This window comes from Bos grunniens, chromosome 13 (assembly GCF_055505025.1).
Source record: "Bos grunniens cultivar Pamir isolate PY7600 chromosome 13, Bosgru_T2T1.0, whole genome shotgun sequence".
NCBI classification, from domain to species: domain Eukaryota; kingdom Metazoa; phylum Chordata; class Mammalia; order Artiodactyla; family Bovidae; genus Bos; species Bos grunniens.
Genome location: NC_141177.1, coordinates 82,723,562 through 82,746,759, shown reverse-complemented (window position 1 = coordinate 82,746,759; position 23,198 = coordinate 82,723,562). Strand labels below are relative to the sequence as shown.

The window sequence follows — 23,198 nt, the reverse complement described above, 5'->3', positions numbered from 1 at the left end:
AATCCAAATGGATTTAGAACAAAAGGTCCTCTTTTGACAGATCAGCTTGCCTGGCCACACTCTCCATGTCTAAAATTCATCTTCTAACACTGAGGCCACCGTGTCCCTCACTTGCACAACACCTAACCAGGTAGCAAATATTAGAAGATACAACTAAGACTGAAAATTAAAATTAAATATAAAAGTTATTTGAGGGTCTTTGCCCTCAGTTTCATGGGACATTTGCCTACTTCTTATATGCTATTATTTATAACACTGAATTTTATTTCTCACTTGTTTTGCTGTCGTTAACACAGAAAGAAATAGAAGCTTCGAGATGTCTTCCTTTGTGGAAACCAAAGGTCTTGAGCAACTTACAAAGTCTCCGGTGGAATTTGTAGAGTATCCTTGGACATGTGCTGAATTGACATAAATGAAGTCTTGTGCTATTGGTTTAATTTTTGTCTTTTATAAGGGAAAGCTTCATGAAATGGCTAAAGTCTGTCACTTGGGAGTGATAAATACTTTCAGGTTTCATATGCAGTGGTGAGAAGGATAGTCTGGCCCGTGGAAGAGAACTGGCCTTGGAGTAAAGGACAATTTCAGGTTACCTTCACACCATCAAGCTCTATATCCCTTGGCAATTCCAAGTTTTCTCACCTATAAACAGAAATGATGATACCAGCTTTGTGGCTTGCTGTTTGGGTTAGGGATCACATATGTAAAATGTGTGTGTGTACTTTATACATATGTAAAATATGATGTGCGTAAAGAATATTATATAGATAATAGAGATACCTTTCTGGTGTCTCACATGCTTACGTGTAATAGACATCCATTTGGAAAATAGTTGGGATGATGAGAATATAAATATATATTACTAATAATATATAATATATATAATAAATATATATTACTAATAATGGCTTTGTTGAGACTCCTGATGACAGTTTTTTAATTTCATTCCTGAATTAAAATAAAATGTCATAAACATTAGAATTTTTTTCATAAAATTAATATTAAATGTCCTAGTTATATAAAAGAAAAAATATCATCTTTAAAGTTCATTAACAATAGGAGAGGAAACAGATGTAAACTCCATAAACAAAGTGATGATAGACATAATCATTAGTAATCAATAAGTACTAACTACATGGTAGACTTTTGTTATGTCTTAATGTAATCCTCACAACAGCCCTATGATATAGGTATCATATATATTTTATAGATGAAGAAACTGAGGCACAGAAAAGGGAAATAACTTGTCCTGGATCATACAGCTAACAAGTTTCAGAATTAAATTTCAAACCCTCTTTGGCCTAAGTCCCCTGTCAAGCCCAGAACCTGAGCTGACCTCTGCCAAACTTGGTAATGTGTGTGTGTGTGTGCGCTCAGTTGCTCAGTCGTGTCTGACTCTTTGCAACCCCATGGACTGTAGCCTGTCAGACTCCTCTGTCCATGGGATTTTCCAGGCAAGAATACTGGAGCAGGTTGCATTTCCAGGTTGATCTCCCCAACCCAGGGACCTAGCCTGTGTTTCTTGCATTTCCTGCATTGGCAGGAGCAGTCTTTAAAGCTTGGTAATAGCAATAGTTAATTGTGTTTTAAAGATATAGCATCATTCAATAACTAAAAGGTTCTCAGGATAGAAAACTGATGATGGTAGGAATCAAAATATGAGTCAAAGTCTTCTGTGCTATATTAACCTTGTTATCAGTCATAAAGAGTACCATAGTTTTGGCAAAGAGCATTTCCTGAGAAGATTAAGAAAATGAGCAGAGAGCATTTCAAAAATAGCTGTACAGTTCATGTTATCTGCTTCTGCCAAGCACAATATCATCCTGTCCTATGATTTGCTACATTTGGATTTCCTTTTATGTCCTTAATCACTAAGCCAGTCCTTAATAATCTCCAAAAAATTGCATTGACTCAACCATTTTTGCTGCTTCATTAGTTTTTACCCACAAGGCTCTGCAAAGATGACACTCCATTTGTATTATAAAAGCACATTTATTCTGTTTGTTCAGAAAGCTTTTTACGTATTTCACTCACTAGTTCAATGAGATCATCCATCTTTAATTCATTTCCCCCTCAGAGAAAGATGGGAAGCAGCTTCTCAGTTAGTATTATTGGCTAATTCTTTTTGTAATTGTATTCACTACTTAACATGATGGCCCAGATATAACAAAATGCAGCTTAGCAGGATATATCCAAAGGGAACACGCGTGGATTCATCTAACTATATGCCTCAGCTCTTCTGGAATGCAGGCTGCCAAATGGTTGCTCTTAATTTCCAAACAGTGGGTAAGTCACAGTTAGTATTCATTTCCATCCTATAAAAGCCACATTTCCAAGTGCCTGAAAATCATCCCAAGGAGGAGAAAGACTGCCACACTGGATTGAAAAAACAAACAAAACACATTTTCATAAGGAAAATATCATTACAAAAAAGGCAAATTTTGAATATTGAGGAATTATCTCTGATAGTTTATAGATGTCTTTATTTAGATTTGTTTTACTTATTTTCAAACAAATTTTTACACTTTTAAAAGTAATACACATTTATTCTAAAAAATATTACAAATTCAAAATAAGTATAAAGAAAATAATAAAACTTCCAGGAATGTTTCCACTCAGAGATTCTCTCAACATTGTTAACTTCTGGCTTTGTGATCTGTAAGTTTTTGGCTATGCATATATATGCTTTTTCACTTAATACCTTGTTAAAATATATATCTTCATATATATTTATTATATGGAAACATGAATTTTAGTAGCTATATATTAAGTACATCTCAGAATTAACAAAAGCAGATTTCCTATCACTGAACTTTAGGACTTTTTTTTCTGCTATAAATAATGCCCTGAGAACAGGCTGAAATATAAATTATCAAGTTTATCTCCTAATGTTCTTTTGGAAAAGTTCCTAAAATAGAATTAAGTGAAAGTTTTAAGAGCCTTTGTACAATGCCAAATTGTACATCAAAAATGTGGCACGAGATTTCTTCTCAATCAGCAGTATATGGTATGTTTTTCCCTCACATTTGTGTTCTTGGTTAAGTATTATTAAATAATAGTAATAATTCAGACAAATATCTCCTTGTTCTTTTTCATTTCATTTCTTTGAGTGTTGAACATTGTAAGTTTGTGCTCTTATTTTTGTTGTTGTTAAGTCACTAAGCCTGCAACCCTCTGCAACCCCATGAACTGCAGTACCCCAGGCTGTCCTCCACTCTCCTCACTGTCCACTGTCCTCCGTTATCTCCTGGAGTTTGCTCAAATTCATGTTTGTCCTACACAATCTCCTGGAGTTTGCTCAAATTCAAATTCATCGTAGTCAGTGATGCTGCCTAACCATCTCCTCCTCTGCTCCCCTTCTCCTTTTGCCTTCAGTCTTCCCCAGCGTCAGGGTCTTTTGCATTGAGTCAGCTCCTCCATCAGGGGGTCAAAGTATTAGAGCTTCAGCTTCAGCATCAGTCCTTCCAATGAATATTCAGGACTGATTTCCTTTAGGACTGACTGGTTTGGTGTCCTTGCAGTCCAAAGGACTCTCAGTTCTTTGGCCCTCAGCCTTCTTTACGGTCCAACTCTCACATCCATACATGACTACTGGAAAAACCATAGCTTGGACTATAGGACATTTGTCTGCAAAGTACTGTCTCTGCTTTTTAATAATGCTGTCTAGGTATGTCATAGTTTTCCTTCAAAGGAGCAAGCATCTTTTCATTTCATGGCTGCAGTCACCATCTATAGTGATTTTGGAGCCCAAGAAAAGCAAATATGTCACTGCTTCCACTTTGTCCCCTTCTATTTGCCGTGAAGTGATGGGACTAGATGCCATGATCTTAGTTTTTGAATGCTTAGCTTCAAGCCAGCCTTTTCAATCTTCTCTTTCACTTTCATCAAGAAGCTCTTTAGGTCCTCTTCCCTTTTTGGCAGTAAAGTGGTATCGTTTGCATATCTGAGGCTGTTGATATTTCTCCCAGCAATTCTGACTCCAGCTTGTGATTCATCCAGCCTGACATTCCACATGATGTACTCTGCATATACTTTAAATAAGCAGGATGACAATATACAGCTTTGTCGTACTTCTTTCCCAAATTTGAACCAATGAGTTTCCATGACAGATTCTAACTGTTGCTTCTTGACCTACATACAGGTTTCTCAAGAGATAAGATAGTCTGGTATTGCCATCTTTTTAAGAATTTTCCAGTTTGCCATGATCCACACAGTCTAAGGCTTCAGCATAGTCATTGAAGCAGAAGTAGGTGTTTTTCTGGAATTCTCTTGTTTTCTCTATGATCTATTGAATGTTGACACTTTGATCTCTGATTTCTCTGCCTTTTCTAAACCCAGCTGGTACATCTGAAAGTTCTCAGTTCACATACTGCCGAAGCCTAGCTTGAAGGATTTTGAGCATAAACAGACTAGCATGTGAAATGAGCATAGTAGTACAGTAGTTGAACATTCTTTGGCATTGCCCTTCTTTGGGATTGGAATGAAAACTAACCTTTTCTAGTCCTCTGGCCACTGCTTAGTTTTCCATATTTGTTGACATATTGAGTGCAGCACTTTAATAGCATCCTCTTTTAGGATTTGAAACAGCTTACCTGGGATGCCATTACCACCACTAGCTTTGTTCATAGTAGTGCTTCCTAAGGCCCACTTGACTTCACACTCTTGTATGTCTGGCTCTAGGTGAGTGATCACACCATCGTGGTTTTCCAGGTCATTAAGACCTGATTTCCTTTAGGCAATTAATTTTTAGGCTTTTGAAGTTAATTTTCTATAGTTCTTCTGTGTATTCTTGACACCTCTTCTTAATCACTTCTGCTTCTCTTAGGTCCTTACCGTTTCTGTCCTTTATTGTGCCCATCCTTGCATGAAATATTCCCTTGATATTTCCAGTTTTCTTGAAGAGATCTCTAGTCTTCCTTATTCTATTGTTTTCCTCTGTTTCTTTGCATACTTCATTTAAGAAGGCCTTCTTATCTCTCCTTGACATTGTCTGGAACTCTCCTTTCGTTGGGTATATCTTTCCCTTTCTCCTTTATCTTTTGCTTCAGTTCTTTTTCAGCTGTTTATAAAGCCTGCTGAAAACCACTTTGCCTTCTTGCATTTCTTTTTCTTTGGGATGGTTTTAGTCACTGCCTCCTGAATAGGGTTATGAACTACTGTCCTTAGTTCTTCAAGCACTCTGTCTACCAGATCTAATCCCTTGGATCTATTCATCCCCTCCACTGTATAACCATAAGGCATTTGATTTAGGTCATACCCAATGGCCTCATGGTTTTCCCTACACTTTTCAATTTAAGTCTGAATTTTGCAATAAGGAACTGATGATCTGAGCCACAGTCAGTTCCAGGTCTTGTTTTTGCTGACTGTCTAGAGCTTCTCCATCTTTGGCTGCAAAGTATACCATCAATCTGATTTCTGTATTGACCATCTGGTGATGTCCATGTGTAGAATCCTCTTGTGTTGTTGGAAGAGGGTGTTTGCTATGACCAGTGTATTCTCTTGGCAAAACTCTTTTAGCCTTTGCCCTTTTCCTTTTGTACTCCAAAGCCAAACTTGGCTCTTACTCCAGGTATCTCTTGACTTTCTACTTCTGCACTGCAATCCCCTATGATGGAATGATATGGTTTTTATTTTTGCATTTCTGCTTTTATTCAGGACTGCTATCAATTTTTCTGTTCATTTATAGCAGTACTTTTAATATAAAAGTTATGTTGTCTTATTTTATGGGACAAATGAGATGGGATTGATTAATGTTTGGTTTTATGGAATCTTAGTTTACTCTAACAATCACAAGCTCCACATCTGAAAATCAATCCATGCTTACTCCTATTTCTTTCGTAGTTTCTTTTTCACATGTAATTTAACCCTTTCATCTACACAGATTAAATTTTCATGTATAATCTTGGTAAGAGATCAGTCTTTTATACTAGAGGTTGCCTTTTTCATTGTTAATTTGGGTCCATTTTTTCAATTTATAAGTCTTCTCCATTAATAAATTTTTCACCTTCCTGGAGCCAATAACCTTGTTATTATTATAATGTTTAATAATATGGTTTAATATATGTAAAAGGAAATTCTCCTTTTGTATTACCGTTCAGTGTTTCTTTGCCTTGGACTGACTGTTCTAAAATAATATTAACAAATAGTATTAAGAGTGGACACTTCATCTTGACACTAATGAGAATTTCACATCATGATGCCTATGAGTAGATGCTAGCTGTGACTTTGAGACAGTCTTTTACACACTAAAGGAATCTACACATGGCCTAAATGACAACACTGGTTTTAGGAATTTATGTTGAATATTATTAAATGTCTCTTTGGCATCTATCAGGATGATCATATGTTCATTTCCTCTTTGTGAGAAATGTGATAAATTTTATTAGTATATCTCCTAATATGTAAGTATCGTTTTGTTCCTGAGAAAAATTCTACTTGCTTATGTATTGTTTTTTTAGAAAATATGACTTGGCAATTAATTTTTAGGCTTTTGAAGTTAATTTTTCAAGCATAATTTTGGTAGTTTATCCAATTTTGGTATCACAGTCATAATAACTTACAAAATGATAAATAAAAATTCACTGACTTTTCCCTGTTACATGAAACTTTGAAATAATTCTACTATCAAATTCTTTTTTGTCCATCTAAATAGAGATGAGTTGTAACTCAGACAATCTGGAACAAATTGATAGCTTCTCAAATTCATTATGACTTTAAAGCTTGTTTGTTTAGCTCTAGCAATTGCAAATAATGTAGACATTTATTTCATACATTGATCAAGTCTTAGCAAACTTTGACCAGGAATCTTTGTCCATTAGAAACAAGTCAAGGAGTGATTAGATATTGGTAGTAAGTAATCAAACAAATAAAAAAAATTAAAAGAAAAAATTTTTCCTATAAATTAAAAAAAGAATTATAGTATCTACTGTTGGTTAAGTATGAAGAAGTCCATCCTCAAAAACATGGATTGGAGATTTAAACTTTCTGAAGGGCATCTTAGTAAGAATTATCAAAAGGCTTTTGCAATAAACATATTTTCTGACCTAGAGAATTCACTCCTAAGAGCATCATTAATGATGTCTTCAAAGATTTCAAAGATTTCACCTCAACAACGTGGTAAAATCAAAACATTATATGTAATGATAAAAATTTGGAAGAGGCATAAATATGTCCAGAGTGGGGCCTGGTATAGTCCGTGTATTCAGGTATATCTATCCAAAAATATTTTATACAGTTGTTAAAATTAAAGCAAATGAATATTTAATGAAATGGACATACTGCATATAATTTATATATTCAAATATATGAATATGTTTTAAATAGAAAAACAAAATATACACCAACCTGTTGGCAGTGGTTTACCTCTGAATTTGGAGATGACAGCTTGGTTTTTTTTTTCTTGTCTGTTTCCTAAGTTTCTATAATAAGTCTTTCTTCTTAAAGGGGGAGCAGAAGTGTATTGTAATACAATCTTATGTTCTTGCTCCAGGTGTAAATACAGTCCCAGTAAGGTTTGTGTGTTTTATTCACAGACCTGGCTATGCAGATAAACATGGGGATGTATGAATACAATGGGAAGAGTGGCTACAGGCTGAAGCCGGAGTTCATGAGGAGACCTGACAAGCACTTTGATCCATTCACAGAAGGCATCGTGGACGGCATAGTGGCCAACACTTTATCTGTTAAGGTATGTTCACCCCATCACACGACTGTACCCAGCAAAAGTCTTCAACAACACCTATTTTGTGTAAAGTAATTTAGTCATTAAGCATTTACTTCCCAATAAAGTCTTCACTTCCTTCATATTCATATTAAAAGTTTCAGAAAGTTCATATTAAAAGTTTTAATATTAAAAGTTATATTCATATTAAAAGTTTTCATTCACATTAAAAGTTTTCATATTCATATTAAAAATTATTTAAAAGTTTTCAAAAGCTATATGCACAAGATGCCCCACTTTTTAATGGGCTAAAAATTAGATCCAAAATCAGTGAAGCAAGTTGCTGAGATTCACCTAAAGAAAGGCTAGTCCTTTCTTTAGGTGCAAAGATCCTACAGAGAAATGTACCACAAAAGCTGTGTGCGTGTGTGTGTGTGTGTGTGTGTGTGTGTGTATGCGCTTAGTCACTCAGTCGTGTCCACCTCTTTGCAAACCCATGGACTGTAGGCTGCCAGGCTCCTCTGTCTATGGGTTTCTCCAGGCAAGAATATGGAGAGGGGATTCCCTTCTCCAAGGGATATTTCCGACCCAGGGATCAAACCCAGATCTCCTGCATTACAAGTGGATTTTTTACTGTCTGAGCCACCAGGAAAGCCAAAACCACAAAAATCAGTGACTCATATTGGAGAAATCTGGTCTTCTCTCCCACCGTTAGTTTTAGAAAAATAGCCACACTGAGCAAAATTAGAGAAAATAAAGGTATTCTCTAAATAAATTATTAAATATTGAATAAAAGTCCTCCAGTTACCATAGCAGGCTTTTGAAAATCTATCAGAGTATTCAGGAATTTATAACACATAGTGAGTAATGGTATTAAGGGCTTCCCTGGTGGCTTAAATACAAGAATCACATCATTAAACATATATCTGACCCTCAAAAAATTAATTGCAAATGATTTCTGCAGTCTTTGAAATTGATTTTATAGGAGATACAAGGTATTTTTTAGCTGTGAGAAAATATTTTTAATACTACAAATGGGAAATCATTTTTATAAAAAACTTTTTACATGAACCCTATAAGCCATTGATTGTTGTAGCTAAGTTTCATTTACTTTTTTTTTAATTTTATTTTATTTTTAAACTTTACAATATTGTATTAGTTTTGCCAGATATCGAAATGAATCTGCCACAGGTATACCTGTGTTCCCCATCCTGAACCCTCCTCCCTCCTCCCTCCCCATACCTTCCCAATGGGTCGTCCCAGTGCACCAGCCCCTAGCATCCAGTATCGTGCATCGAACCTGGACTGGCGACTCGTTTCATACATGATATTATACATGTTTCAATGCCATTCTCCCAAATCTCCCCACCCTCTCCCTCTCTCACAGATTCCATAAGACTGATCTATACATCAGTGTCTCTTTTGCTGTCTCGTACACAGGGTTATTGTTACCATCTTTCTAAATTCCATATATATGCGTTAGTATACTGTATTGGTGTTTCTCTTTCTGGCTTACTTCACTCTGTATAATAGGCTCCAGTTTCATCCACCTCATTAGAACTGATTCAAATGTATTCTTTTTAATGGCTGAGTAATACTCCATTGTGTATATATACCACAGCTTTCTTATCCATTCATCTGCTGATGGGCATCTAGGTTGCTTCCATGTCCTGGCTATTATAAACAGTGCTGCGATGAACATTGGGGTACACGTGTCTCTTTCCCTTCTGATTTCCTCAGTGTGTATGCCCAGCAATGGGATTGCTGGATCATAAAGCAGTTCTATTCTTTTCTGTTTAACTGGATAATTGCAGCACTAAGAAACCTTTTTAATAAAGCATAAATGCAATTTTCCGATTGACCCTAAACCAAAAGCATATAAAAAACTGTGTTAAAAAAGTACTCTATATAGTCCACGAGGTCACAAAGAGATATGACTTAGTGACTGAACAATAACAATAACAATTTCACTAATTTATATCTATTCTAAGCTTGTTGAACCCTTTTTTACTTTAAAATTTATGTCATTTACACTAGAGATTAAAAATAAAGTTGCACTGGAGTGTTTCTCAATGATATCATTTGAAATTATTTCACCCCATATATCTGCCAAGTGGAGTTGGCAGAATTAGAGCTTCAAGATTATATTTAGTTTCGGAAATTGTTTTCAGCAAAGGATGTTTAATTCCTGTCAAGTTTGATTAAGATAAACTCAAACATCACTCACAGATAAAATGCTATTTTAGAATTCTTGTTAACTGTAGTTGTAGTCAGGTCAAACTGATAGTGATATTTTATCAAAATAATCTTTTGTCCTTGTTTGACAATTCATCTCATTTTATATGTTTGCTTTGTTGTTTATTCTTTCTTGAAAATTCTACCATGACAATGTAAGTGATTATAAATAAACACATAGAGAAACTGGGGAAAACAGTTGAGTCCCAGACAGGTGTACACTGCTGCCCGAGTCCAGAGTGGAGACGCTGCTCTGGAGATGTCAGTGTCCTCTGAATGGACAGGCCATAATGCCTCAGAGACCCTGCAGCAGAATCCTGCCTTCACCATGACGGCTGGAGCCAAAATGCAGCTCACATCCACCCAGTATTGCCTTTGTTTTGATCCCCTGACATAGACTTTATAATGCCAGAGTGGACCTCTGAGCTCTGGTTGTGTTCCATGATCCTATTTTACTTAAGAGAATATTGAGCCTCAGTGTTATTAATTTAGTTAAGAAGTCTATTTTAATCAAAATCTTAAGCATATTGTCACTTCCCTGGGGGTCCAGTGGTTAAGATTCCACACTGCCAATGCAGGGGGTGCAGGTTCAATCACTGGGTGGGGAACTAAGATCCACATGCTGAGCAGATAAAGTTAAAAGAAGGAAAAGAAAAAATTTAAAACTCATTTTAAAAAAATCTTAAGCACACACCGTCTTTGATGCATCTGAATTCCCAGCATGACTCGTTTAACTTGGAAGTTTCAAACATACTATAAAATGTCTGCTACGTTGTTCTCATGTAGAACCTCAAAGGAAACAAAGAGATTGTTCCTTGCAGGTCTCATGCACTCAGGCACAGAGAATATTCAGGAGAAATGCATTTTCCCAGGGTAAATGCATTCCCAGGGTAAACAGCCTCCTCCTCATAACTTTCTAACTTGTGTGGCATCTCTAACCACATCAGCATGCAGCTGCCATTGGCCTCCCCAGTCACCATGGCCATCCCCAGGCTGCCATTGTGTCCGTTTCCAGCCCAGCCATCATCTTGGTGATTCTGTCTCCTGTCACCGACTGGAGCTCAGAAAGTGAAGCTTTGTCAATCAGATAACACAGATCACTGAGTCCGTTCCACCAACACTTGCTTTCCACATTTCCCTCTCTGTTGTTAAAGCAGAAGGACATTGTGTCTGTCTCCATTAACTTTTATAACATTTGAGAACCCCTCAGATTCTGAAAATTATGAGCGTGTAGTTTTAAAACCTCATTTAATTCCATGATATTCATTAGCTTTATAGCTAGGCAAAGGATACCACAATCATGTGGATGGTTAACCAGTGCAGTTAGGAGTGATGATAAACTGAGTTTAATAGTTTAAAGTTGGTATTTGTTTTTAGTACTTTTATCATTATTGTGGCTTTTTATTAAAGTGTAACAATTTTGAGAATTGGAGAGCATGGTATTATAACTAGTCTGTCAAATTGAATTTTATGAACAAGAAGATTTTTTTAATCCTAGACTTTCTACTATGCTATGTGTTAAATTTGTACTCTTAAGCAACCTTTTAATTTCATCTACAATCATGGTTCAACATCAGTCCTTCCAATGAATATTCAGGACTGATTTCTTTTAGGATGGACTAGTTGGATCTTCTTGCAGTCCAAGGGACTCTCAAGAGTCTTCTCCAACACCACAGTCCAAAAGCATCAATTCTTCAGCACTCAGCTTTCTTTATAGTCCAACTCTCAAAGCCATACATGACCACTGGAAAAACCATAGCCTTGACTAGACGGACTTTTGTTGGCAAAGTAATGTCTCTGCTTTTTAATGTGCTGTCTAGGTTGGTCATAACTTTCCTTCCAAGGAATAAGCATCTTTTAATTTCATTTAATTTTCATTTTCATTTTGGAGCCCCAAAAAATAAAGTCAGCCACTGTTTCCACTGTTTCCCCATCTTTTTGCCTCAAAGCGATGAGACTGGATGCCATGATCTTAGTTTTCTGAACGCTGAGTTTTAAGACAACTTTTTCACTTTCCTCTTTCACTTTCATCAAGAGGTTCTTTAGTTCTTCACTTTCTGCCATAAGGGTGGTGTCATCTGCATATCTGAGGTTACTGATATTTCTCCCAGCAATCTTGATTCCAGCTTGTGCTTCATCCAGCCCAGCGTTTCTCATGATGTACTCTGCATATAAGTTAAATAAGCAGGGTGACAATATACAGCCTTGACGTACTCCTTTTTTCCTATTTGGAACCAGTCTGTTGTTCCGTGTCCAGTTCTAACAGTTGCTTCCTGACCTGCATACATATTTCTCAAGAGGCAGGTCAGGTGGTCTAGACTGATGTTGAAGGACTGAGGTTGAAGCTGAAACTCCAAAACTTTGGCCACCTAATGCAAAGAGCTGACTCATTTGAAAAGACCCTGATGCTGGGAAAGATTGAAGGCGGGAGGAGAAGGGGACAACAGAGGATGAGATGGTTGAATGGCATCACTGACTCAATGGACATGAGTTTGAGTAAACTCCTGGAGTTCTTGATGGACAGGGAGGCCTGGTATGCTGCAGTGCATGGGGTCACAAAGAGTCAGACACGACTGAGCAACTGAACTGAACTGAATCATGCTAAAATGAGAATTTTTTTCTCTTATAAAGTTATTAAGTATTAGAAAAATCCTTATATTCAGTTGGCTCTAAAAATCAACTTTTAACTTTTAATAGATAGTATCTCTCAAATGTAAAAGCCATAATCTCATCAAACTTTTCATGCTTGTTCATGTATTTCACCCCTATACAACTTTGTCTTATTAATTAACCCCTAACCCTGGCATTATCATTATTCTTCTAACAATTCTTTAACCAGAAAAGAAATAATATTTGTACTGTTGTTTATGTTTTACTTTGATTATGGCTCAACATTCATCATTAGCATTTGTCCCTCCCTGAAGTTTTCTCTTGTATAGTTGTTATTCATTTTTAAGAGTTTTTTTTTTTTTAATTTAAAAAAACTTTCTAGATTATTTCAGGTCAGTTTCTCTCTGATAAGAAAGTCGGGACTTATGTGGAAGTGGATATGTTTGGTTTGCCTGTGGACACAAGGAGGAAGGCATTTAAGACCAAAACATCACAAGGAAACGCTGTAAATCCCATCTGGGAAGAAGAACCCATTGTATTCAAAAAGGTTGGTCTTATGTCCTTCACGTTAGATGTTAATGCTTCTTCTAGGTGTTTTATGACTTACCTGGTGGTTCAGAGAGTAAAGCATCTGCCTACAATGTGGGAGACCTGGGTTCAGTCCCTGGGTCAGGAAGATCTCCTGGAGAAGGAAATGACAACCCACTCCAGTATTCTTGCCTGGAGAATCCCATGGACAGAGGAGTCCATGGAGTCGCAAAGAGTCATTTCAGGTGTTCTATACAGCAGCAGCATACTGGAAAAAATATGAAATGAGGAATTACTTATTGTTTCATTTGGGAAGTTACACATTAATAATATAATAGCATTTTCAAAACTATCTTGAAAACCTCAAGATTTCTGTGAATTGCTTGCTTGGATTTTTCATAATTGTGAATCAGTTAATTCTAGGATACCTCATTTGGAAGACCAGAATAACATGTAATTTTAACTCATAGCCTCTCGTAATACAAGTGATAAATGATATATCTTCACTACAATTCGAATGAAGTGGAATGGTAAGTAGGGAGTAATACGGTAGCCAAAATAAAGGAAGTCCGTGCTGCCTTTAAAAAGCACAGCAATTAAACTCCTGGAATCTCCGTGCTTCCTTTAAAAAGCACAGCAGTTAAACTCCTGGAATCTCCGTGCTTCCTTTAAAAAGCACAGCAATTAAACTCCTGGGATCTCCAACCACTGGTACTGGTCTTTGTAACTTGTCTGGATTCTATCTGATAGAGTCACCTTTTACATTCAACTTGTCTTTCCCTCTGCTTTCACCAAAAACCAGATCTTTTTCACACATGGTTTAAACAAAAAGTAAGACATTAAGTGCAGTAGAAAGTAGAGTGCACTCTTTATCACTTTGCTTTTATCTGGCCAAAATATCTACAAAGGCAGTCTTCTGCAAAGAGGGTATCCTATCTGTGGTAAAGATCTCTGCACTCCAGCTTTTTTTTTTTTATGTTAATTGGATTTAGTAATACTGTCTACACCATAGCATTCTTATATGAGTATTTTCTAAATATACTGAAAACATTTAGAAAATATCTAACCCATTGAAAGTAGTCAATAAATGTTAGTTTTCTTATGATCTAAAGAAATACATATCTAAGGTATAATTGGCCTCATGGTCTTGACATGTTGATATAGTATAGTTGCATATGTACTCCAGATGTTTTACACTGAGAGAAAAAAAAAAGTAATTTTTTTTTTTTAAGTCGCTCGGTCGTGTCTGACTCTTTGCGACCACATGGACTATAGCCTACTAGGCTCCTCCAGCCATGGGATTTTCCAGGCAAGAGTACTACTTATGGCTAATTTGGGAATTTACAAATAAATAAAGCAATCTTATTTTGAAAGCTATCCTTGAAAGCTACTTTATAATTTTTGCATTTGCTCCAAAGTACAAAGGTAGTTTGCTTTGAAAATATAATAGTGAATGCTCAAACTGTGATTAAACCATTAACTCACAGAATTTAAACATAGAACTTTTGTCATTTCTGCCTTGAGAATGTTCATGTCAAAAGAAAATGGTCTGTTTGTTGAACAGATTCCTCATTTTGAAAAGGTGATAAAACACAGATGAAGCCATATCTCTGGTAATCCTTCTCTTTTTGAAAATCTAAATTATAGAGCAGTAACTTAACTTTTTATCAATTGGCTCAGCAGAAACTTCTACTTGGATTTGGAAAAGTAGGGCCTGTTTGAATATTACCTTTCTAATTCTCTCTGGGAGTCACTCCTTTTTGTAACCACATGTATTCTCAATGTCCTATAGGTGGTTCTTCCTTCGCTAGCCTGTCTGAGGATAGCAGTTTATGAAGAAGGAGGTAAATTTATTGGTCACCGAATCTTGCCAGTACAAGCAATTCGGCCAGGTATGGATAGCATTGTGGGAAACTTTTTATCAAAGTTGTAAAGAAAATCATCACTGCCTTAGAAGATTATTAAAGAATGATGTAGGAAGCTACTTGTTGTTTTGGTGTTTCACTCTGTAAAAAGGATTATGAGATTATATATTTCATCTGGCAATATTATGTTTTTGTGATGTGCTATGACTACTAGGCCAGTCGACTCTTGCCAGATGTAATGTGTAACAAACTACCTGAAAATTAAAAGGCTTATAAAAGGCGTTTCATCTTCGTGCTCACAGGCATGGAGTAGTAGGGCTTGGTGAGGTTTGGCTGTGCAGCTGTGCTTCAGGCTGTGGGCTTCCCACACCTGCTCACGCAGGGGCTCCAGGTGAAGAAGCAGTTGCACTCCCAGGCATCTCACGGCAGCCCAGTGGGATGCACGCTTGTATCTGCAAGTGCGTGTGAAGCCTCTGCTTGTACACATCACTAACATCCCATTGTCCAAACAGGCTAACCCCCCAACCAAGAAATCATATACAGGGCACAAATTTGGACTGATAATTCAATCTGTGACACATGGTTTCAAATTCTCTCTTGTGGGGAAAAACAGGGTTGGAAAGGGAGAAAAAAAATCAGAGTCAACATTAGTTTCCTGTTTGATGAGAAAAATAATAGCCTATCAGTCAAGAGCATATGATTAAAATGAGGTAGAAGTAAGCTGTTGGTCATCCAGAGTCATCTGAAATAAGTACTCCGATTGAACAGATGTTTCGCATTATGAGAAACTGTGATGCATGGTATCATGTCACCCCCCAGGCTATCACTACATCTGTCTGAGGAATGAGAGGAACCAGCCTCTCATGCTGCCAGCGCTCTTTGTCTACATAGAGGTGAAGGACTATGTCCCAGACACATATGCAGGTAAACCACCTAACCCGGAAGGATAGCTCCATCTGGGGTCATCCGTATTTTTGTGACTCAGTGGAAAGAAAACAGGACTAAACAAAGGCAAGAGAGTGTGACCTCAGAATCACCTCTATGTTTGTATGCATGTTTAGAAGTAAATTCATCAAACCTTTGTGAATAAATTTTAGTTTAAATCTCAATAAATTATTGAGCATTTTTATCCATTGGTAATATTATTCTCATGAGTTCAGTACTTTCTAACCAATGCTACCTGATACTACACAGTCTATCTAGGTCTGTGCAGTGAATTTGCCTTCAGCCAGTTTTAGAATCCTGACCCTTTCTATGAGTGAAATCTTAAACTATAGAAATTAACTTATGATGATGTCAGCCTGGAATCATACATTTAAATGCTTGTGGTGCCAAGGTACCTGAGTGGAAGATCCTGGGAAGTGGTGGAGACTATGGCAGTCTTGGAGCAGGTGTCCAATCTGAAGACAGCAGCCATAACTCATTCCAGCTAGACAGCATCATGTTCAAATGATACCCATATTGCTAAATCACTGGGTTGTTTCAACAGTCTGTAAAGCAGCCTTTCTATGGGAAATGTCTCCCCTGTGAATCACCAGTGTGGGAAACAGGACAGATTTGTGGGCCATGTCTGAATTGGATGAAATGCTCAAATAAAACTTAAAAATTTGGAGCACTGGCACATCCTGAATTGGAGCTTGTCCAGTGTGACTCAGAGATGACCTTTGAGTTCTGTCTTCCTGAGGTTCAGCCAGTGGGCTCTTGTCCATTTCCAAAGTGTTGGATGGATAAGTAGATAGTTATATGGGTAGATGGAAGATGGATGGTGAATCAGTAAATGGATGGACAAGTAGAGAGATGATGAACAAATACATGGATGGATGGGTGATTGGAAGGATGGATAAAGGGATGGATGGATAGATTGATGCATGGTGGATAATCAGTATCTCCAGGACCATCAATCTAAAATGTCTCTTTCCTATTTAGATGTGATTGAAGCTTTGTCAAATCCAATCCGATATGTGAATCTGATGGAGCAGAGAGCTAAACAACTGGCTGCTTTGACACTGGAAGATGAAGAAGAAGTGAAGAAAGAGGTGAGAGGGTTGTTCTAGCCTTGTGCATGGCATGAAGCATGATTTCCGAATCTTGTTGCTAGCTTTTCCTACATAACATCACCCTCAGGAAAGGAAAAGAGAACACTGGAAAACCACTTTAGTGGAGTTCAGCCTCATCTCCCAAAACATCTAGAAGATACCCTGAATTTTTCATATTTCATTCTCTTTTGGCATTCTGTGGCCACCACCAGCATCTTCTTTTGTGACCACATTAAACAGTAGACATCTTGCTGTTTGAGGGGAAATTTTCTAGATCATTTCATGTTGATTAAAGGTGAATAAAACATGTAGAAAAGAAGAAGATCATCATCATTTTCTTTTGTCTTTAAAGTACAGGGTTTTCGAAGTGCTTTTGTGATTTCTTATAGTACAAAAGTTAACACAGTACCTGTTGTTATATAGGCCACAAAGTGGCAACTATTATTACTGTGTATTTATGTATTATAATACATATTCCCAAAATAATTGGTGTGTTATTCTAAATTAGATGTCACAATGCAAAGAATAGGTAAGAAAGGGCCTAGAAATATTAGAAGTGAAGTTTAAAAATATGAAGCTTCCTCAAAATCCTGGTGAATTTGCCTTGTCATCTGATTGATTTAGTAATTAATCGAGTTGAATAAAATCTTTGAAGTGTTTATTTAAAAAAAAAATATGAAGTTTCCATGTAGACTGAAATAGAATTTCATGATTATTGGGATGACATAAACATTACAAATAGTGATTAAAAACTAGCTATTTTCACACTTCATTTGAATATTCAGAGGATAGATTCAGGGAAACAGATGAAAAATTGGAGAATTATCAGTATAGGAAAAAACCTTGAAATTTGTTTGGGTTTCTTTAATAGCAAGTCCACTCAAGTTGATATTATTAAATCAGCTTTTTCTTATTCCAAAAGAATAAAGAAACCTAGAATTGTCATAGAAAAATTTTTAAATGGAAATGAGAAAAGAAAATCCCAAATACATCACCTTTAATCCAAACACCCAAGCCACACAGAGATAACACTGTACACGTGTGCGTCATGTGTGCTAAATCACTTCAGTCATGTCTGACTCTTTGTGACCCTATGGACTGTAGCCCTGCCAGGTTCCTCTGTCCATGAGATTCTCCAGACAAGATTACTGGAGTGGGTAGCCATTTCCTCCTCTTAGGGATCCCGACCCAGGGATTGAACCCACGTCTCTTATGTCTCTTGCATTGGCAGGTGGGCTCTTTACCGCTAATGGCACCTGGGACTCCCAACACTGTACACGCAGCTAGTCTCTTTATGCACATAAAGGGTATACACGCAGCTAGTCTCTTTATGCACATAAGGGGTATACACGCAGCTAGTCTCTTTATGCACATAAGGGGTATACACGCAGCTAGTCTCTTTATGCACAATTAGTACTTTTTCATAAAATGGGATAATATTCACAATCTGTGTTTTAACCTTTTATTTTCATTTAATGCAAACAGTTCCATGTCCTAAAATATTCTATGACATGACTTTTAATAACTTTGTAATCTTCCATTACATAGCTGCACATTATCTTTCTAATCTCTATTTTAATTGGATATTTTGAATACTTTAATATTTTAAATAGGTCTTCAGTAAACATATAACTATGTTTTTTAGCACATTTATGATTATTTCTTTGTTTTTTGTATAGAATTTTAGAAATTTGTGATCTAAGATGTTGAGTTAATTGAATGTGAGAGAAAATGAAATGAAAAAAAGAAAAATATGGTTTTCCCTGGTAGTCCAGTGGTTGAGAATCTGCCTTGCAATGCAGGGGACACAGGTTTTATCTCTGGTCAGAAAACTAAGATGCCACATGTCTGAGGAGCAATTAAGCCTGTGTGCACAACTAGAGAGTCCATACACGACAGTGAAAGATCTTGCATGTCACAGTGAAGATCCTGCATGTCAAATAAATAAATATTCTTTAAAAAAAGAAAAATATCTAATGTCAAAATAAAATTTTTCAGGCTCTTATTTACACTGCAAGCATCATATCCTATAGAACCCATAAATATATTGTCCTGTTTGATGAAATTTGAAGTTAGCCTGGAAAGTTTCATAAATAATGTTTTTATTTGTATGCAGAAAATGGAGTAATAGGGAAAGTTTACACTCCTGGAAAAGTACACCTAACAGTAGACATGAATTACTTCCAACGTTGTGTCTTTGACACCTATACTTAGCATATGTTTCTTTTTCATATGTTAAAAGCCACTTAGCTTTTACTTGTCTGTAAAGCTTTTCCTTGTATACCTGTGGCCAATTCATGTTGTTGCTTTGCTGTGCTTAGTCGCTCAGTTGTGTCCAACTTTTTGCAACCCCATGGACTGTAGCCTGCCAAGCTCCTCTGTGCATGGGGATTCCCCAGCCAAGAATACTGGAGTAGTTTGTTAGGCCCTCCTCCAGGGCATCTTCCCAACCCAGGGATCAAATCCAGGTCTCCCACATTGCAGGTGGATTCTTTACTGTCTGAGCCACCAGGGAAGCCCAAGAATACTGGAGTGGGTTGCCTATCCCTTCTCCAGGGATCTTCATGATCCAGGAATGGAACCAGGGTCTCTTGCTTTGCAGGCAGATTCTTTACCAGCTGAGCTACCCGGGAAGCCCAATTCATGTTGATGTATGGCAAAAACCATCACAGTATTGTAAAGTAATTATCCTGCAATTAAATAAATAAATAAATTTTAAAAAGAATTGAATAAAAAAACACCACTTAAAAAAAAAAAAAGACAGCACCACTTAGGCCTACTGCTTGAATTTGAGCAGTTAGTCTGAGCACTCACTGCTTGGCTGGTCCAGAGGGCACAGAGAGCAAGCATGTCATCCATGCTCTAAGCAGATTTTGCTGGTACCAGCCCAGAGTTCCTTTGCAGAGCTGCTGCAGGGTGGGCTGAAAACAGCTCATGGCCGCACACTTCTCCAGAAGCCTGGCCTAGGCTGATAGGAACTGCCTTGCAGATTCTATCAGATGTCTAGCAGATTCTTCTTTCAAGGAGGTGACTGTGTCCTGTGACTGTCAGATACAGAATAACAGCTCAGGCTCTCGCTTCTGGATGGGCACCTTCAATGCTGCAGTTCAAGCTCCCATGCCCCACCCCACCCGCCACGCTACAGGATCAGGCTGAGGCTAGACTCCAGCTGAAACCACTCTGGGTTTATCTTGTTTCCCTGTCTTAGTCTGTTTTCCTCACTTCCCTGCAGTTTTCACCTGAGAACATCTTCTCAATTTATCACGCAAACAAGAATCCCAAGTACAATTCTGCTAATAAGGAATCCCAAAGATTGAATACACTTTCTGTTTTTTTTTTTTCTGGGAACTAGAATTTAAATGTTTGACAATAGTTACATCTTTAATTTCAGTGTTTTTTCAAAGATAATATTGTTTTTTTTTTCTTTGTAATGGCCTTTGAAAAGATTAAGACTAGTGAATTTCTTGTTTTACTCATATAAACACCAATATGAAATTAAAGGCTCCCCTTAGATATCAGTGGGTTTCCAAGCTCTGAAACTCTTTTCTCTTCTACTGACTTTAACTTAATAACATGTTTCATAAAATATAATTCATGGTAAAGATAATATGCTGCTGCTGCTGCTAAGTTGCTTCAGTCGTGTCCGACTCTGTGTGACCCCATAGACGGCAGCCCACCAGGCTCCCCCGTCCCTGGGATTCTCCAGGCAAGAACACTGGAGTGGGTTGCCATTTCCTTCTCCAACGCATGAAAGTGAAAAGTGAAAGTGAAGTCGCTCAGTCATGTCCGACTCTTCGTGACCCCATGGACTACAGCCTACCAGGCTCCTCCGTCCATGGGATTTTCCAGGCAAGAGTACTGGAGTGGGGTGCCATCACCTTCTCCGAAAGATAATATATGGAGATATAATTAGATTACTATTAAGCCTTCTCTAATTAGAAAACAGGAATCTCTTTAATCAACTGGATGCAATTTATTTTCTTAAAAAAATAGGTGTTTAAAGAAAGCATTTTCAGATAAAATTATGTTTTACTACTATTTCAAAACAATACTTTCTGTATCATCGACTTGTACCTAGATGTTGGCCATCTTCTCCAAGGAGTAAGCTCTGACTTGAAGAGATTTCAAGACACCACCAATTTCAGCTTATATAATATAGTAATAGAGGTAAAAGCCTTGTAATGAAACAGTTAGAGACTGTTTCTCTAATGAGAAAAATGTCACTTTGCAGAGTAGGAGACCTAAGGCCTTTGAGACTGCAGATCTTTTATGTCACTGTCCTTTCAAAGTACCAGATACCACATACCAAAAAGCTATTTGGATTCCACGTATATGTGATATCATGTAATATTTTTTTTCTCTGTCTTACTTAACTAAAAAGTGATACAAATAAACTTATTCACAAAACAGAAATAGACCCACAGAGGTAGAAAACAAATGAGTTGCCAGTCCAGGTTCGATGCACGATACTGGATGCTTGGGGCTAGTGCACTGGGATGACCCAGAGGGATGGTATGGGGAGGGAGGAGGGAGGAGGGTTCAGGATGGGGAACACATGTATACCTGTGGCGGATTCATTTTGATATTTGGCAAAACTAATACAATTATGTAAAGTTTAAAAATAAAATAAAATTAAAAAAAAAAAAGAAAGAAAACAAACTTATGGTTACCTAAGGGAAAGGGAGGAGGGACAAATTAGGAGTTTAGGATTAACAGATACACACGACTATATATAAAATAGATAAACAGCACACATAGCAAACAGAACTGTAACAGCCTATAATGGAAAAGAATCTGAAATATATATATATATATATATATAATTGACTGCTTTACTGTAAACCTGAAACTAACACCATTGTAAATCAACTATACTTTAATTTTTTTTTTAAATAAAAGCTATTTGTGGAGAATATAAGAATAATGGATATAAAAATACAGAAGTAGAATTTTAGGTCAACATTACTTTTGTTTTTCCTCTAAAACAATGGTCATAAGGATTTTCAGTAAATGTATAATGTTGGTTACACTCAAATAATATTTGAACATTTTCAGTTGCAGAAATAATTTTAGAAGCATTGAATCACATAAATTTCACATTGAATCGCATAAATTTTACATGGTCCTGTAGAAAATACATTTTTTTTTCCTTTGAAATGTCTAAACCCTTAACTGACCTCATTTCTAAAACTCAAGAAGAAAAATTATTTGCCCTTACCATATAGTGCTGCGAGAAAAATGGCATTTCACACCTTTGAACACCAGCATGCCCTTTATTTTGTCTTGTAATAATGTAAGTTTGTTTGAATGAGGCCACTGAAAAGAAGTAACTATGGTTTTCTCAAAAGAAAATTCTATCTAGGACATGGCAGACACTGGAGACACTATTTTAGCAGCAAAGACTTTTTTAGTATAATCCTTTTAACTTGGTAGTTATAAAGGTCATTTCTATTTGAAAATGAAAGACATTATTGAACTACAAAATATTCCCAGAATTATAATAGTCTAATAAATTGTCTTCATAGGTAATTGGCAAACCAAAAAAGTAGGAAATTTAAAAATTCCCCCATTGCTTTGAACAATAGACATTTGTTTCAGATCATGTGAAAAAAAATATATAGTTACATATATATATATATAATTCCAGTATATAATTAGAAATTAAGGAATAATAGATTTGAGTTGCTGAATTTATTTTGTCTCTTTTAAAGTCATAAATCAGGATCGTGGGTTAGTAAAGTCGTAGAAAGTTACCTAATCTGAGTCATTACTAAGGCTTTATAATATTTTTAGTTACTTCTCTAGATAAAATGGTGTATAAAAATTTTAAAACATAATAAAGAAACAAAAAGGCCTCTCAGTAATCTTGCAGATCAGGTTAACATTTTTGGTGGTCATCATTCTAGCATGTTTTCTATGAATGTATAGTATTCCTTTACAAAAGTTCTTAATTAAAAATAAATTTTCCACAGCTCTACTAGTTTAATGTGGTTATTAGAGATGACTGATGAGCTCAGACGGTAAAGTGTCTGCCTACAATGCAGAAGACCTGGGTTCAATCCCTGGGTCGGGAAGATCCTCTGGAGAAGGAAATGGCACCCCACTCTAGTACTCTTGCCTGGAAAATCCCACGGATGGAGGAGCCTGGTAGGCTACAGTCCATGGGGTCACAAAGAGTCAGACACGACTGAGCGATGCCACTAATGAGATATCAGTACCACTTTTATTTTCTCTTTTTCAAAATAAACCTCTGAAGAGCATAAAGTA

General features: G+C 36.7%; 1 protein-coding gene across 2 annotated transcripts in view; it reads left to right on the top strand.

Moving 5' to 3' along the window:
* The window catches only part of PLCB1 (phospholipase C beta 1), an 863,757-nt gene that overhangs the window by 693,091 nt on the left and 147,468 nt on the right, over positions 1-23,198 (top strand). For both annotated transcript variants that reach the window (XM_086335157.1, XM_086335158.1), the window contains exons 17-23: positions 297-381; positions 2,159-2,283; positions 7,530-7,684; positions 12,885-13,049; positions 14,823-14,922; positions 15,715-15,819; positions 16,822-16,931. In XM_086335157.1, coding sequence (XP_086191283.1) covers positions 297-381; positions 2,159-2,283; positions 7,530-7,684; positions 12,885-13,049; positions 14,823-14,922; positions 15,715-15,819; positions 16,822-16,931 — 845 coding nt within the window. The remainder of the gene's footprint in view (positions 1-296; positions 382-2,158; positions 2,284-7,529; positions 7,685-12,884; positions 13,050-14,822; positions 14,923-15,714; positions 15,820-16,821; positions 16,932-23,198) is intronic.